General features: G+C 40.8%; 1 protein-coding gene across 1 annotated transcript in view; it reads left to right on the top strand.

The window, feature by feature from the left end:
* The first annotated feature begins 305 nt into the window (after window positions 1-305).
* Window positions 306-18,381, top strand: part of SESN1 (sestrin 1) — a 78,097-nt gene continuing 60,021 nt past the window's right edge. Inside the window, exon 1 of the mRNA XM_064412880.1 lies at window positions 306-977. Within this exon, the coding sequence (XP_064268950.1) occupies window positions 714-977 (264 nt within the window). The 5' untranslated portion in view covers window positions 306-713. The remainder of the gene's footprint in view (window positions 978-18,381) is intronic.

Here is an 18,381-nt window from a genome sequence, read left to right as displayed (position 1 = left end):
AACCCCCCAAACTGCTATCAAACAGGATGACGGGAACACCGTGCGCCATCCCTGCCAGCGCTCCCCCTTCCCCGGCGGCATCCCGGCCGCGCGCCGCGCTGCCTGCCGGGACACGTAGTCTTCCCGCGGGAGGGCCGCAGGACCGCCCGTTGGCCGGACTACATATCCCAGCAGCCCCTCCCGGAACCGCCGCTCCCCGCCGCGATTGGGCCCCCCGGCTGCGGGCGCTGCAAGGCGATTGGCTGAGCGGCGCGTCTGTCGTGCGGGTCCCCGTGCTGGGCGGGGCTCTGTGCCCCCGACCCGGGTGCGGGCACTGCCGGGGGTCGGTGGCGGCCCCGGCGGGGAGGGCTGAGGGGCCGCCCCGGGAGAGGCAGGGCCGGGGCCGCCCCTTCCCTCCATGCCCGGGGCAGGGAGGAGGAGCCGCCGGCGCCGCGGGGTGGTGGCCGCCCCTCTCCCCGCCGGGAAAGGCGAAGCCGCAGCGGCGCCGCTCGCTCGGCAGCCCCGGCGCGGGAGGGCGGCGGCGGCTCTCGGGGGCACCGGCCCGCGCTGCCCCCCATGCGGCGCGGGCAGCGGTCTCTGCGCTCGCCGCGGCCGCGCTCGTCGTCGTCTGTGTGGGCGGGCTGGCGGCTGCCGGGAGCCCGCCATGGGGCGGCCGCGCCGGGGCTGCTGAGGAGGAGGAGGCGGCGGCGGGGGAGCAGCGGCCGGGCGGCCCCATGGAGGAGCGGGAGGGCGAGGTGCGCTGGGACGGGCTGTGCAGCCGGGACGCCGCCGCCCGCGCCGCCGCCCTGGACACCATCGGGCAAGCCGTGCTCCGCCGCGCGGAGAGCGTCGCCTCCGGGGCGGCCGCCGACGGGCTGCCGGTGCCCGCCGCCCGGGACGGGCTGGGCGAGGCGCTGGCCCGCCTGCTCATGCTGTCCAGGAGGTGCCCCTTCCCCGACGTGAGGGAGAAGAGCGAGGCGATCCTCGGCGGGGTGCAGGTGAGCGCGGCACGCGGCCATGCCTTGCCTTGGGACCGGGGGCTCTCCCGGCCCCGTCCCACGCAGGGCGCCTTCGGCTTTCGTCTGTGCGACGAGGCGGGCGTCTGAGCCACCCTGTCAGATTTATTCCTGCAATTAATACGTGTTAAGTGCTCCCCACCTCCATGGCTCTCTCCCTGAATAAACATTTGGAAAAGCGTGATTGAAAGACGGCGGGGGGCGGGTGGTTGAATATCTCACTGAAGACACTCAAAAAACACCTGGATGTGTTCCTGTGTCACCTGCTCTAGGTGACCCTGCCTTGGCAGTGAGGTTGGACTGGATGATCTCCAGAGGTCCCTTCCAACCCTAAGTATTCTGTAAAAAAGCACGAAGTCTTTCAGTGGAATCCACCAGAGAGGATTTGGCAATGAATGGCTGGAAAGTTGGGGCATCCCCAAGGAAGCACTAAAATGACAACTTTAACGCTCTAGTTTCAGTCTGTATGATCGGTGCTGTGGTATTACCCGGTTAACTTTAACAGAAACGCAGGAAGGATTTGGGTATTGATATTAGTGTTGCCAATTGAAAATATAAATGGCAAGTCTTGGAGCTTTTAAAAGCCGTGTGAGCTTGTTGTTAAGGCAGAGCCTGTCAGAATGCCCTTCTTCTTGTTTATTGGTAAATAGTTTTTCCACTGGCATCGATAGGATCCAAACTATTTTTTTTTTCATAGCTCATAGGCAGCCTAGCCAATAGAGGATTGCATTTACTGACCTAATGCTAACAAAAATAAATGTTACTTTGTACTCTTCCACTCTTACAGTCTAATTATAGTTACTTGCATTGCGATTGTCTTGCTCACCTCAGGTTTTTGCGCGGATCTTGGAATTCTTGTATCAACGGGTCCATCTTTAGCTACTAAAAGTAGCTAAAAATGCTACTTTTAGCTGCAGAGTGGGAAAAGGAAATTCGGGTGTTTCTTTTAATCACAAGTGAATACAGAGAGCTGTGCTTGGAGATAGCTGCCTGATTCTCACTACTGTGCTTGTTCTCCCTGAACTTTAACAGGTTGAATATAGGGAAATCCAGGGAAACATAATAATATATGAAAGTGCTAAAACATAATAATAATATGTGAAAGTAGATAAAATAATTTATACATTATATGCATAAATATGTATAAACATAAAAACATTATATGTTATCATATATATATAGAAACACATTTTTAATTTGGGTTATTGGAGCTGAAAGAGTCTCTGTTTATTTTGTCTAACTTCTCAGTAGTGTGCAATGTAATAAATACAGTGTGACTTATTTTACCCAGTTTAGGCTGTGTGTGGAGTTTTTCTCAAAGCTCATGGTTCAAGTGAATAGTTTGACAGCTCTTTAAAAACCGAAGCCAGTGAAACAAACAATCACCCCAAACTTGAATATTGAGTTGAAAACTTAATCTGGCTTTTTCCCTGTTAAAGGTTCATAAGGGAAGTGAGTCTGTTACCAGAGAGAATGATGAGTTACTGCAACAGATTGCTAAGGGAAGACTTGTTTTTGCCAGGTTCAAGATATCAGAGTCTATTCAAAGGCCAGACAGATGGTGATCTCTCACCTAAATTTTGGGGTGAGGTCAGAATACAGGAGTGGATGACTCCCTTTTAGTTTTTATGTATTTGTAGTTAGTGGCATGTTCAACTATTAGTGTGGTTTAGAAACTTTGTTACTAGCTTTTTTTTTTTTTTTTTTTTTTTTTTTTTTTTTTTTTTTTTTTTTTTTAACTAGACCAAAAATTCTGGCAGAAAATGTCCACCTTAATACAGCAAATGCGAGTTCAAATGCTGTGGTCCTTGCTGGTTTGATTAATAAACATAGGTGTGAAAGGTTTACTAACTGTGAAACCAGTTGTATACACACAAGGTGCAGTAAGTTTTCCAGCAAGTTAAGCAAAATAAAATAAAATAGAACATTATTTTAAGAAAAATTTTGAAAGCTGCTTTTGTAAATTTTCATTTTCAGAAGCAGAGATCTAAGAGAGAAGTATTCTCTATTTTATGAATTGAGAGTGGCAAATCTTAGTTCTTGTGTCTGTACTCATAAATGAAAATTTTCATTGGAATCTTTGGAGAATTGTTGGAAAAATAATCCAGTGCAAGTGTTCTGTTTTGGGTGCTGAGGACTATTGTCAGCCATGAAATGGTCTTCTGTTGATTAATGACCAAGAATAATATTATTCAGATCTTTGCAGTGAAGATGGCAGATAGAGCAAACTGTTAAATATTATCACCCCACAGAAGCTGTGGCTTTCAGCAGTGCTTCCAAAGGTTAGTAACATAAAAATGTGCAATCCCATTCAGGACAACATCAGCACTTGTATTACTTTATCTCCCTGTTTTGGGATCTGAAGCAATACTGAAGTCCACAGCAATATGTACAATTATGCTGTCCAAAGTTATTAAATGACACGGAACCCAAGGCAGGAGAGGCAACTTTGAACCCAGAAGTTCTTCTGTGAACTGGGGCTCCTCTCATTCTCTCTCCTGTGGAATAATCCATCCCAGACTAGAACTCTGAGCCTGGACTCATATTTCTTTTTATTCCTGCCCACCCCAGCTGCCTCAATATGGAGAGCTGCAAAATGTGCTTTATCCATCTTTCAGATTTGCTTCCAGCATAAATCAGCGAGGAAATCAAAGATTAGAATTTTCCATGTGGTCTGACTGGGATTTCTTTCTTTGAGTTAGTGCCCTCTTGCCTGTTGGGGCAGTCAGCAAATATTTAGGCGTGAGCAACTGGTGCTCCTGGTGATTTTGCAGCTTTGTGTCTGGAGCAGGTTGGTAGGATGCATTATATGGCTGGTGTAAGCTGCAGGCTTGAAGCAGTCTGTGTCAGCCTGGCGTCCCTCTAAGCCTGCCTTTATGTTTTGGGGTTTTTTTCCCCCTGGATAAAAAAATCCTCTGATATATGGTGGACTGCTAAGTATACAGCTTTCTTCTTTGCTATTAATAAGTAGCATTAATAATGAGATTATTAATAAATTATATTGCTTGTATCAGAATCTATAGAATTAATTACTGCTTAACATAAATTCCCATTGATTTGACTTATGTTCAGGATAATGAGTTTTCTCATTGTAGGCTATATTTCAGTATATGTATAATAACATATATTTTTTATCTGAGAGAATACATCTAGTTTCCCATTTAGAATGAGTTGTTTTTGTAAGGATTATTATAAAGATAATGTCAGCAAATGAGTCCCCTTTTTTCTAATTTTTGCTTTTATTAATAAAAGTAAGTTCCTAAAGCCACTTTGACCTCAATAAATAATTTAATAAATGTTTTAAGGATATTTCAATTGCAGTGCTTTAACCAAGTGAAAACAATTTCAATGTTTGCGTTTGAAAATGTTTGATGAACAGTTTTTGAGGTAAACCCCCGGTATGCATCATCATAGGTTCTTGGTAAACTCTTGCTCGTGGGGTGTTTTGGATGTATTTATAGCAGAGTGCCTATGACCTTGCAGAGCGGTGCGTCATCGCTCCCGGTGTGCTGGGTGTCCGCACACCAACACAAATATATTGGGAAAGAACAGCACTGGAATGTCTAAACACATGCTTGGTAAAAGTCTTCTGCCAGCCTCTGTTGGATCAATCAGTAATGTATGAGTGGAATATAAATGCAAGGTGGCTGTCCGTAGATGGAGAAGAATCACTGAAAGGATGAGATTTGATAATTAAAATCTCTTCTAACCATTCAGTGGAGAAAACTCAGCAGAACATACTGCTCGCCATGGGTGTGTAAATTCATTCTCTTCATAAACAAAGAGAATACAGAGATGGAGGGCAGGTTCTGCAGGTGCAACAGGATGCTAGCCTACATAGGATAAAAGATGACAGCAGAATAAAACCCATAAGTGTCAAAAAGCAGAGAATATGGCACGCAGCACTTGATTGGAGGCAAATATAAGGTAGAAAGAAACAATCTCTACCCCTTTGAGAAGTAGTCTAATGATATCAAACACTTGCATTGAAGGGGAAAATTAGTAATGAAAAAATAGCTCCGCTCTCTGTTGATCTTTTCATTGATGTAAGCAAAGGAAACATACAGAAAGCAAACAAAGATGTATGCGTAAAGCTAGGATGGTCAAAAACATAAGGAGGCATAGCTAAAACTAATATTGGAAGAAAGCAAGAAATAAAAGATCCACAGATCAGTGGATTAACAGGTAATGCTGAGGTGATGGAAATGTTTTCTGAAATGGTTAATCTGGCCTGTAGTCAATACCCATGATAAAAGCATAAGTAGTACCTTCCTAGGCTGGAGGGTGGAGGGAAAACCTGTAGGTTACTTGGATAAACAACAGATTTTAAATCTGGTAGGGCCTGGTGAAATTAATTCCAGGGTGCTTAAAAAAGCAACTAGCTGAAGTCATCTTGTGTAGTGGATTGCAATTTCAAGATAGTGGAGGGAAGTAGCTGGCTCAGATTAATTGGTGGATACCTCTTCAGTGTGGGCTAAATGGGATGGGATGGAGAGGAAGCTGACAGGTTTTAACTGTAGCTCAAAGAAAAAATGCTGGACCAGTGTTGGAACACATTTTTAGTGCCTAGGAAAAGAAGTTGAGCAACAGCCAAAGCAGACTTAGCCAGGATAAATTCTTTTAAATCCAGCATTGCTACTGCTTCTGTGATGGAGTAACAGGCCTTGTGGTGCAGAGAGATTCTGTTATATTAATGGATTGATAAACTGGAGTCTTCAGTGTTCACATGATAGCTTTATTAACCAGCTGGAAAATTGTGATCTATAAATTGCACTTTAGTGAGTAAAATTGGCTGGAAAACCATCCCCAGAAGGCAAGCGAGGTCAGGTAACAAGTACTTGGTACAGGCTCTACAGGGTCCTGTCCAGCAAAGTCTTGATTAACAAATTTTTATGCTTTGTTGAATAGATTACGAGCTGGGAGGGAGAGTAAGAATACTAGAGAGCAATCATATAATTTAAAATTACTTTAATATTTAATGTGAGCTTGTATCATACCTTCTCGTTCTTTGGAGTTCTTTTGTGAAGAAAGTTTGAAGTACTTTGTCATGGTGTGGTTGGCTAAAAGGAGGCTTAAGATAATATGTTTCCAAAGAAATGGGATGAAAAGGGATGAAAATCCTGCTGCAAAAACAGAGAAAACATGAGCTAGAGTAAATAAACAATGGATTTAAATTCCAGAATGACTTAGCTTGGGCATTTAGGGAAAATTTCAATATTAGGATAGACTTATCCAGACATGTTCATCTCCAGATCTGAACTGTTGTTAAACATCAGGCAGGAGTGAGGTGCTTATTTGATATCTCTATGGGAAAGTCAGAGCATTGCTAACTGGATGATTTTTCCTTCCAGCTTCTTTTTCTGTGTTTTGTATTGGTAACTGCTTAGAGGGACTTCAAGAACCATCTAAGTCGTTTCCCTTTGATCTTCAAGACTGTATTTACCTGACAAACAGTGCTCAAACCTGTGGTCTGAAACCTGTCTCATACATAAAAGCCTCAGGTGGGCTTGAAGGGGCAGTCATGACTACCTCTCTGTTTTCTCAGGCCTGCTGCTTTAGTGGATAAATGTGTCAGAATTCCAGTTTGGCAAGGGCTGTTGTGGCACAGAAGAGAGGAATTGTGTGGGCAGCCAAATACATCTTATTGTCTTAAAACCTTGAGGGACTGATTGGGATCTAGGCTTGCTTGGCAGAGGACATGGAAGGGAATATCCTTTCTTTCCAAATCCTGGCAAAATACTTGTATCATTTACATTAAATGAGCATCCAGAAAGGATGGGAAGACTTCTGGTCATAACCAAAGCAGACATTGTGTCCTCTGCCACTGTGGTAGGACAAATAAAGCCTCTGCCAGGAGAGGAGGTAGTAATCCCCCTGTGTGCATCCATAAAGGATAAAATAGGAGTTACTTTTCTGTTCCATTGCTGTATTTGTTCTATCAATGTGAATTCACAAGAGAATTCACTGTTTGCTTTGTGTTTGAGCTCTGTGGTGCACACTGGTTAAGAGTAATAAGGGTGAAAATTACACTCATTGCTCCCAAATGGTTTATCCTGATGAGTGGTGTTATGGAAGACTGCCTGACTTTCCAAATCTTTAATCTTCTTGCAGTTAATCTTTGAAAAATTACTTCATAACTTTGTCTAAAGTCTTCTTTAGCCTTCCTGTACAACACTAATAGTTTTCTTCAGTGAACTTTGAGATCTCTAGCTAGGCAGATCTGTTAGGTTTAGGATTTTTGTCCAAGTTAATTTGACTGTCCTGCTGTATGATAGGGATGTTCCCCTGTGATGCTTACTGTTAGTCAGACACCATAGAAAGGTGTCTCAATTGAAATTTATAGCCTATTCAAGCTTAAGAATTTAAATATGGTATCCTCACTGGTGGTGGTGAATCTGATCCATCTGGATGCTGACTAGTCCCTCTGCACAATGCCAATACCCAAATCAGTTCCTGTTTCTCATGGTGCTCTTATATACGGTGAATTAAAACATCCTTTTTTGTCAGTTCACTTCGCAGCAAGAGCATGTTCTGTCTCTTTCAGCCATTGGATGGAATGGATTTAATGATTCATTGTAGGGTGCTCCCTTCAAAATCCACAGGATGCTTTACCAGATCACTACTTTAGCAAACATCTGTCTGTTATGGGCTTTTTTGGTTGTGTTTAATACTCTTGCTTTTCTCAAACTGAGAGAGAATACTGAAGTAGTGACATGATGCTTTAAAATGATCAGTCTTATTTATGGCATCTGCTGCCTCTGCAGTATTTATTGTAAACATGTTCTGAAGATGGGTCTGTATCAAATGTATGGGGTGAGGCTGATGTTAATGGAGAAGAATTAATCTTGACGTGTCAAGGAATATTCTGAGCAGGTGTGTGAACATATTTCTTAAAGACTTAAATGCTCAGTAAAACTCAGATGGCCTTGTCTGACTCTTCCCTCCTTCGGCCTACTTGCCTTCTTTCTTAAGGCTTCGGCCTGTTGAGAGAGATGAAGGAAAATTTTCTCTTGCTGAGCTTGTCAACTCCAGAATTGCCTGACCTTGGGAATGTCTTTGGCTGGAATAAGGAGTTGCTTGAAGACAGTGGAGGTTCTCAAAGTGATGTGAAGTAGGGCACCTGGGGCACTTCTAATGCTGTTTCCGTGTTCGGAGCCTTCCCATAATTTTCCATGCTAATGGTATTCTGCTCTTCATGTATGGAAATGAGCTTTGCTTAGTCAACTTTTCCTTATAATTGTTGGAAATTACTTGATCTGTAAATTTATAAATATATGTGATTCTGCTGAATTCATTTTCAGGACATCATAACTAGAATTTTTATTTTCAAAATAAGTGTAGCATGATGCACACTTCTGGTAATGTCTTGGTTGATATTTATTTTTTTACTTCATTGAAGTGCTTTAAAACTGAAGAAATCAAACACAAACGTTTCCTTATCTCTTGCTGTTTGGTATTGAGGTAAGCAATTATAGGATATACATTGGTGACTTAGTTAAAAAATATTTGTTTCCTGTCTTTTTTGGTTTTTTATGATAGGAGCTAATACCTAGAGATCTGTAGGAGCCGGAGATGCTTCAGCTTGAATGCATTTTGTAAATAGCAGCATCTGTTCTCCTGATCTAGCACTCACTAAGTCACATGAATGCTTTTTTAGATTTTTTTTAAACTTTCTTTTGATTCTGCTTCTCTTTCTAGAGGTAAATTTAGAAGTTGGCTGTTCATTTCAGCTCCTAAATGGATATGATCCTTTCCAATCTACACTCACGTTCTAGTGTCCACTTAGGTCTCTATCTGAAATTGTTTTTCTTGCTCTCACTCTAATAGTGTATGGGTAGCAGTGATCCTTCCCTTCTCTGCATTGATTTTCCTAGAAGTTCTGCTCTACGTTTCCAAAAAGCCAATTTATTATTATTTGGGGGTTTTTAATAATGTAATTTGTTTGTGCTGTTTATTAGTAGGTAACTGTCTTCATTTTGGGCTCTTGGCATACATTTGGGTACTTTTTGCTCACAAATGGGGAAATTTTTTGTATCTTCAGGAGATGTTCAAGCAAAGGGAAAAGCTCTAAGATTTTGCAATGTTTTGTAAATTAGTGTACAATATTGAGTAAAAATAATAAGTATGGACTTCTAGCTTATGTAAAATAATGTATCTTCTGTTAGCCTGACCAAAGCATACTACTTTAAAGAAAATTACATTATCTTACTGTGACAAGTGCAAAGTGAGCACTGAAGAAATACTTGCTGTTTTGTCATCTTACTCTTGACTTTTTCTTCAGGTCAGGGTTTCTCCTTTTAAAATAAACACAGTGGAAAAGTACTGAATATACCATTGTGGGCCAGAAAAAAAGGTTTTGAAAGCTTGATTATATTTTCCTGTGGATACCGAGTGTTTAAATTTCCAAAAATATGGTTTGCTGTCAGTATGGTTTTCTATTCCAGTAAATTGTTTACAGTTTAAGAGGGATTGGAGGGTGGGAAAAACTTAGGTTTCTTTCCAGAAATCAGTGGAAGCATGGAAATCTTCACTTGAAGCTACATAAATTAATAAAACCCAAAAAGTTAAGTGTTGGCATTTTTTCCTGTTTACTGCCTTTCTGATGTTTTCAATGACTTTGACTTTTTTTCTTTCCCTTTGTCTTTTTTTTTCTTTTTTTTTTTTTTTCTGGAAAGCTTAAGTTAAATTGCTGCCAAAAGTTGGTTTGGGAAGGTGAGCTGGTTTAGTTCTATTTAAACCTGGTAAACAATTTACCATTTTTCTTTCTTCAGCTTTATGTAGAAACCAAGTTTGTTCTTTCATGTAATTTTGGGTTAAAAGTATCACCCAGTGCTGTGTTCTAGTGCAAGAATATTACCCAAAAATATACTGGGCTGGTATTTTAAAAATAGAGGTGATGCTACTTATGTAATCTGATAATGTGTCCCTTCTCTGCAACTGCGAGAAATTGTTTTCAATTCAGGCACTGTACTGTAGAAAAGCACTGAAAACTGCTTCTGAAAACACGTGAGGTTTTTTCCCCCCTGTAAATTAGTTTAAAATGGTTACATTTTTTTCACTGTCCTATGCCTTCTGGAGTCAGTAATGAAGTTTTCTTACTTGCAGGTCTTTGCTGGCAAATCCTTTGTCTGCCTAAATAGCTGACTGGCTTTTGTGGGCCTTAGCTTTGAGACTCAAGATGTAATCACCTCTTCACCAAATTTCTCTCCTTGGGATATTGTTGATTGCTATTGAATTGTTTTTAAATGGTTTTCTTCTGAGGAAAATATTTTTGTCAAGGATTTCTTAACTCCTAGAGAGTAAACATAGAGTAACATGACATTTATTCAAAGGAGGAACAAACTCGAAAATGCAAACTTATTTCAAGTTCTAAAGCCTTTCCTGTGTGCATTTGTGAGGGTTTTTTCCCTTTTTTTTTTTTTTTTGAGGGGAGAGGGGATGGGAGGAGGAGAATCTCTTTTCTGAAAGATTTTTTTCCATTGCAGCTTGTTGCTGAGCCTGTTGCTGGTGATCTGGTGCTACAAAACTTTTAGCTTTAAATGCAGCCTGTTTGCCAACAGCACATTCCACTCAGATTAAACTGTTTGTTTGGACTTTCCATTTATTTAAATTTTAGTTCTAAACTAGTTTCACACTGATACCCATGTAGAATAAAGACCGAGGAAAGGAAAAAGTTTAAGAAAAACTTTCTATTTCTGTGAATTTCAAGTCAGTGCTGAGTGCAAGCTTATGTGCCTTTAACAGTACTAAATATTTGGCAACTGTGGTGCACAAAACGTTTTCTGGAGCTCACCATGTTACGAGATAAGGCCTTACCAGGATATGCTTTTGCTATTTGCTGTAACTTCCTTTGTGTCCATTCTGTCCTTCCTACTTGTGTTACAGAAAAGGTTTTGGAAATCTTCTAACTTCACCTAGGTTACATTTTGTTTTTAAGAGTTATGTTTGTAATGGCTGCTTATATTTACCTAGAAATTGATCTGTAAATAGTATTCTGTAAGAGAAGCTTAATTCTGACATTTTTATTGCTGCTGTTCTGTTGCACGAGGCAGGAAAATAAGCCAAATGGAAATGTTTTTGTCTGGCTTTTAAAAGGCATATCGGTATCTTGGCTTGTAGTGTTCTGCTTTTCTAGCTATTCAGAACATGGCAGCTCTGCTTGTCTGATATTGTCTATAATCTGTCAGTATGTGTAAATTGGAAATGTCAAATGTTGCTGCTTTTTCTTTCATTATTTGGTGTCAGGCCTTTCTGTTAAAGGATTTAAGGTTTTGAGCAAAGTTTCACTAGGAATGAAAGCTGCTTTTTAATGCAGAAGATGCCATTTGTAGTGCACAATGTAAAAATCTTAATTTTAGGTTCTGAAAATAATAAAGGTAGTAGTTAACTCTTTGCAAGCTTATGCATTAAATGAATGCCTGAGATTGAAGCATAGACTGTTGTGTGTTCTTTGTGGAGTTTTCTGTATGTTTGTGTATAGTGATAGAAGACTTGGGAAAAGTGTTGGTTTTATACACTCTGAATTCTGTGTGCAGAACATTACTCCTAAGGACAGTGGAAAATGTTGCTGCTTCATGATTCAAAAATTAATTTTGTACTAGTAAGCTGTGGTGTGCTTCCCCATGTATGTGGCTTCCACCTGTGTTCCTCCTCCCAGAGCCCAGGGTCTGTGGTGCAGTGTCACACATCTGCCTGTTTTGGGGGGAGGTACAGTTCTTGGCTATCAGGTCTCTGGGGTAGGGTAGCCACGTGGCTCAAAAGTCATTTCCAGTAGCAATAAATCTTCATGCATGTGCATAACAACATGCTAAGGCGATTGCAAAGTTCTGATGGAAATCTCACATGGAAGCTAAATTAATTGCTGCCTGTTTCCTCAAAGAAACAGTTGCTAAAAAATACTTGGGGCGATGTCCTGAGGTCAAAAAAACTAATGCATTTTACGGAGAATAAAATGAGATTTTAATACTATCATCTAAACCTCTTCTTGGTTGTTTTGGAAAACTGAAAATTTCTCAGTTGCACACTCACTCAGACTTATAAATTCTCTGTTTAATGATGACTTCATGAATAAAAATGCCTTTTGAGGAATAAAATGTCTTCAAAGATATAATCTCAGAGTTTGTGTCAGGGATGCTGGTGTGGGAGGGCCAAAGCTTGAAGTTTTGTTTGAAGTCTGTGCCTTTAGTGCAAACTTATCCCAGGTTATCCTTTGCTAATATAACCTGTCTGGTTCTGTCCTGTGTGATGATCTGGTGTGAAATTTTTCTTTTTGTATGTAGCTGTTTTAGACAGCTGTAAGGTGACACCTTCTTGATTCTGTAACAGAAACAAATATACAAGTCTGTCATCATGTATTTTCAAAACTTCAGCAGAAAAATGAATACTAATCTTCTAAACATTTGCTCTATGTACTTGTGGAGGGTGCAGTGACAAGTCCTGAACCACGAGGTGCTGAAAGGAACCCCTTGCTTTCTAAACTCCTTCTCAGAGAGAGGTCCAGGTGTGGCTGGATCCAATCTTAGCCCTAGATTTCTTTCCTGCACAGTGTAAAAGCTAGAACTGCTAGCACTGTATATATAGGATGGTACAGTGCACTATTGCAAAGCAATTATACTAAAGCTCACAAGAAGGAATAGTTAAGTAGACATGGATGTAACTCACCCTACCAATCTGCTCGTGGGCAGATCTCTCTCTTAACCTTGAGGAGTGTCAAGAAGGAATATGCTAGAGAAAGAGGACTGGACTTCCATAGTATCAAGTGACTGACTGCCAGTTCCATGTCTGTCTGAGCAGCTTGTCTGCCAAACCTTTGCCTCCTTATCAGGATACTGAATTGGGGTCATTTAGCTGGACCAGACCGGTTTAGTGTGGTTCAACACCAAAACCAGCTCATGGCCTGAGCTCAGCCCACCACTGATAGCTATGCAAACAGGGCATTGTCCAGGTTGCTTGACCACATTCCGGGGTAGAGTATCTGCTACAGTACTACTTGAATATTTGTTCAAAAATAAGAGCGGCCAATCCAACTGGACAGGACTTGTAAAAAGCATTGAGCTCCTTTGTTGTCTAAAACTGCTAAGAAATGTAAGTGGAAATCAAACTGGAAAGAGCATGTGCTGTAAGTTTTTATTGTGGATATACAATATAAGAGGCAATCTAACAAAGAACTAACTCTAAATTCTTAAGCCAAGCATAATTAGTTTTGAAATAGAATGAAGTGATTTTCCTAGGGATAGTATCACGTGAAGTATCTTCTCTTTCTGTATGTAATAGAAGCCAGGAAAAATATAATTTAATTACAGAATTTGAGACTAGATTCCTTTATCTGGTGCAATGGTAGATTCTGATGCTCATTGAAATCAAGCTTTCCAACAGACCAGGACAGTCTTCATGTGGGTAATAAAGTCTGTAAACTACTTTATTTTCAAAATAGTGTGATACCTCTTGCATAGTTTGTGTTTCTGATTATTGAGCTCTCTGAGAAGTCTTGAGCCCTGAAACTTTGAAATGGCAAGGGGAAGCTTCTTCTAAGAAGTTGAGTTCTTAACAATTCTGAATATTATAGAATGATAAAGAATTGAAGCAGCATGCCATATAATATTCTGTTGCAACAATATTCAGCTACTATAAGAAAATATGGAAGAGAAGCTGCTATTATGTCCTTGTTGGCAGTTGCTTTGCTTCACATAACTAGATGGGATCATGACTCTTCACAGAATCTGATTTGGAAATCTGGCATCATCTGCAGGAGAGCATCCTAAAAGGAATGCTCTCAGTATTGATGCAAATTCCAAGTTTCTAGAAGGCTCTTATAGCGATCGTTTTTTATTTCTCTCTTGTAGTGGAGATGAAGTCCAGGAAATATGTGGGGCAGATTATTTAATAAAGAATGGATTTTATTTTTTTTACCCCCTTGGCTCTGTATTTCTATTGGGTTGGCATGGCAAGATTTTGGTTTCATAGCAGCTACAGGAGTGACTCCTGTGAGAAGCTGTTGAAAATTTCCCAAATGTCCAGTTGGCTCCAAGATGGGCCTGTCACTGGCCAAGGCCGAGCCCATCAGTGGCAGTGGTGGTACCTCTGGGATAGTGTCTTTTAAGAAAGGGGAAAAAGCCCTGGGTATTAGCAGCTGGAGTGAGAGAAGGGAGGGATGTATGAGGGGAACAGCTCTGCAGACAAGGGCAGTGAAGAAGGAGGGGGAAGTGGTGTTTTGGGGACCTGAGCTGAGATTCCATTGCAGCCCATGGCCCAGACTATGGTGAGGCGGGATGTCCCAGTGGAGGTCTGTGGTGGAGCAGATCTCCACCTACGGGCTGTGGAGGATCCCACACCAGAGCGGGTGGATGCCTGAGGAAGTCTGGGGGCCTGTGCTGTAGCAGGCTTCTGGCAGCACCTGTGGCCTGTGGAGAATGGAGCTGTGGAGGTTTTGCTGGCAGGATTTGTGACCCTGAGGGGGATCCATGCTGGAGCAGTCCATTCCTGAACGGCTCCACCCGCTGGAAGGGACCCAAGCTGGAGCAGTTCATGAAGAGCTGCAGCCCTGAGGAAGGATGCACTTTGGAGAAGTTCATGGAGAACTGCCTCCTGGGGGGAGGGATCTCTGGAGCAGGGGAGGAAGGAACAGCAGAGACAATGTATCTGACCACAACCCCCTTCCCTGTTCCCCTGCATTGCTAGGGAGAGGAAGTAGAAAAAGTTGTGAGGGAAGTTAGGGCCAGGAGGGAGGTGGGGTGGGGGCAGATAAGATGCTTGAAATTTTGGGTTTATTTCTCATTATCTTACTCTAATTTATTAATAATTTAAATTAAACTCCCCAATCAAGTATGTTTTGCATGTGATGGTAACTGGTGAGTGAGTGATCTCTCCCTGTCCTAACCTTGGCCTACGAGCTTCTTTTATTACGTTCTGTCTCCTTGTCTGGCTGAAGAAGGGAGGGATAGAGCAGCTTTGGTGGAGACCTGGTGTGCAGCCAGCATCAACCCACCACAATACTGGAACTAGTTCATCAGTGTGTTTTCTTGAGAGTAACATTTAGAATTTGCTAGAATACCAGTGTTTATTTGGTTGTTGCAAAGTTGATTGATGTCTCAAAAAACCCCCTCCTTTTTGTGAAAATGTGCTGCTTTTGACAAAGTGCTTGCAGGAAAAGGCTTCCTCAGTAATAACTGCAAGTCCCATGAAGAACAGCAAGAAAAATACCCTTAGAATAGCCAAAAAGTATGAACGTGAAGGTCTCACATTCCAGTCTCTGGTTTGCCTCTTTCAGGTAAGTGACTTGTGAAGGCAGTTGAACAGACAAAGCAGATCTTCTCAAGCATTAGGAGTTTCATGTTTTCATTTGAAGTTATAAAAATCTTAGAGCATTTGCCTTGGATGTATGAGTATCTCATTCAAGCATGAGTGGGATCTGTACTGAACTGGAGTTTGAAACTTACTCTGCCTCATCTCAAAACTTAACTTGGCCCTAAAGGTAATTTTTATTGACAAGATGTCACATTGAGAAATAAGTACCTGAGGTCTTAAAACTTCATCAAGTTAAGAAAAAAACACATTTTGTCCAGATGCTGTGAAATTTATTTACCTCAGTCCAATGTGCTTTATAGTAAAGCTGAAGTAGTGAGAAAGCTTTGAAGGCCCTGTAAGGTGGGTGAAGGATTTAACCTGAGTAGTGGTAATCCAGTTAGATTAATGAGGTGAGTTGAACAAGAATTTTGGTGAAGACTGAAATATGCTAAAATAATTTATCCAATCAAAATGCTAAGTATTTATCTTCTCTTTCTTTTTAGAACACTTCTAAATATGCTGACTTCAGAAAACTAGGATGAAATGCATGTTTGCATGGCTTTTTCAAAGTTCAGCTTCTGGGATCTTTTTTTGAAGAGGGTGAAAGAGTGTGTCATGCTACAGAAATAGGACAATTTTTTTTTGTACGAAAAGAGGAAAGCATTTTTTCTTTATTTAGATAAAACTTAGTATTATATTAAACACATATGTTTAATTAGATTGTTATGGTAGGAATTAGGGTTTTTTAATTGTTTTTTTTTTCTTTTATTTTCTTCTGAAGTATTTATTGTCTTAGCAGTAGTATTTTGGGCACTTACTGTCACATTTGGAGGGAACTGCTTTACTGAGAGTACTTACATTAATACCATCACATGATCTAAAAATTATAGATTAAAAATAATCCAGCAGGTACTTCATTAAAAGTACCTGGTGTAGTGGTGGTGTACTGTACCACAGACATTCTCTGGAAAAAAGTCCCATCTGCCTGTTATTCCTGGGAGCAGCCCTAATTTGCCAGAATGGCTTCTCCTGTGTGGTAGAGTGAAGCATGCATGTGCTTGCAGGGTTGAGGCCCCTGTGCTGGTTGGTCTGGTCAGAAGCATCTTGAAACATTGCTGCACAACAAGAGAGTTGTTTCAGAACTCTCTTAGTTATGAACAATCATGTGTCTCTTCTTACAGGTTTCAGGTTTCCTGGAGTTCCTGTGGCCATAAGTGTGATCACTGTGCCTAGCTGACACTCACACTTGTCTCTTAATCTGAGAAGTTACACTGGGAGTAGAGAGATGCAGGAAGCAAGTTTTGGATGGGCCATATGGAGCCTGGAAGCACAGTGTGTCTATTTATTGGTGTGGTGTACCTTTCAGCAGGGCCTGGGAGGTTAAAGGTAATGTCATATGAATGCAGCTGCAGTATTTTCAGGACTAAATTGGCTCAGTGTGGGCTACCAGGTGTGGCAGTTACCACAGCAGTAAATAGACATTCTTCACTTGTACCTGCTTCACAGAATTCCATGTGGAATGAACTTAAGCTGGTGCACCTGCTCCAGGAAGATGTAATGAATTTGAAGGAACACTTGGGGGAGACTTCATGTCTCATGTTTTGTTGCCAGTTTTTTGATTTGTTTGAAGTGACGTCAATATAAATGGAGATGTATTACTCTAAAACTCTTGAAAAATGAAACTTTTGTCCTTTTTGTCTCATGCTATTTCTGTTTGCAGAACAGTAACATGAAAACTTCTTGAGATGGGGCATATTTTTTAGTTATTTTTTTGTTGGTGATGATATCTTGCTAATTCTCTTTAGAAATAATGTAATTGTAAATGACTTAAAGCAGTGATGATTGACACAGTTATAGTAAAGGGAGAAGAAAAGCATTCATGAATAAGAAGTTTGTGGTAGTTGGTCAATCAGCACCTTATATATTAATTATGAATAATCACCACTATATTCAAGTTTCATGTCTATTTCTGTTTTGATTCATTATTGTCACAATTTCAGTTTTGTAAGGCATTTATGTCCAACTGAATCTTCCTTAATATTACCTCTGTATTGTTAATGAAGCCTTGGCATCAATATGTCTTTCAAAAAAACAAAACTGAAAGAAGGAAAAAGGCACTCACTGCACTAAGTCACCACGTCTGAACACAGGAGGCACGCACTCCCACAGATTAAAAAAACCCCAAAGCCAAAACAACAACGGAAAAAAAATCCCCTCCCCAACTACAGTGATGTTTTAATAACTGAAAGAGTTGGGGTCAAAAAGCTGAGGTTTGTGAAGGAAATCAGTCCTGAGTATGTAGGATGGTGTCTTCTGTTGCTGGCCGTGGTGTAGACTTTCCCCAACCTAACTAGAAAATACTGGTAGAGGTACTAAGTGAAAATAATAGCCATAATCAGTCTATTTTCTTTTTCTGAAGGATCTAGCAAGGGATCTATATGAAGGACTTTAAGGGAAATGAAGTTATTATTAAACTTTGGTGAATAACTCTTAACTTTAATTTTGAGCTTACCAACGAAGAATTTTAAACTAGCACATGGCACCTAACCAGTTTTTCTAAGAACAGATTCAACAAAAGAGTAGATTCTAGTTGGGTAGAGAGGGTTGATATTTAAGGTTTTAGGACTTTTTAGTTCCTGTTAAACAAAATTAACCAATAAACATGTTTAATCTATCTCTGGAATAAAATAATTTTTTTTTCTGCTGAACTGTATTATCTTAAGTAAAATAATGTGTTGTGTGGTAGTGTTGCTATTTGCTTTTTTTTCTTTACTCCAAGCAGAGTAAAATTACTGCATTATGAAAGGCTAAAAGGCCAAAATCTGTTTAAATACAGTTAATTGTCCACTATTATAAAGACAGATAGTGGAAAATAGAATTCTTTGGCAGTCCTCACTAGCTAGAAGAAACTATATTCTTTGCTATGTGACTGTGGTGCACAGGAGTTACTGGTGTGTGCTCAGAGGGACCCTGCCTGGTGAAACTTCCTGGCTGTGTTTTAGCTTTTATCCTGCTGTATGACGAGGCCTCATCTAGTGGGAAAGGTGCTCTACTTAATTCAACCCTGGCTGTAGCAGTGACCCAGCTTGTGTTCTCAGAGATT

Source organism: Passer domesticus, chromosome 3 (genome assembly GCF_036417665.1).
Source record: "Passer domesticus isolate bPasDom1 chromosome 3, bPasDom1.hap1, whole genome shotgun sequence".
In the NCBI taxonomy this organism is placed as follows: Eukaryota; Metazoa; Chordata; class Aves; order Passeriformes; family Passeridae; genus Passer; species Passer domesticus.
Note: the sequence above shows the minus strand (reverse complement) of the source record. Positions and strands in the feature narration are given on the sequence as shown.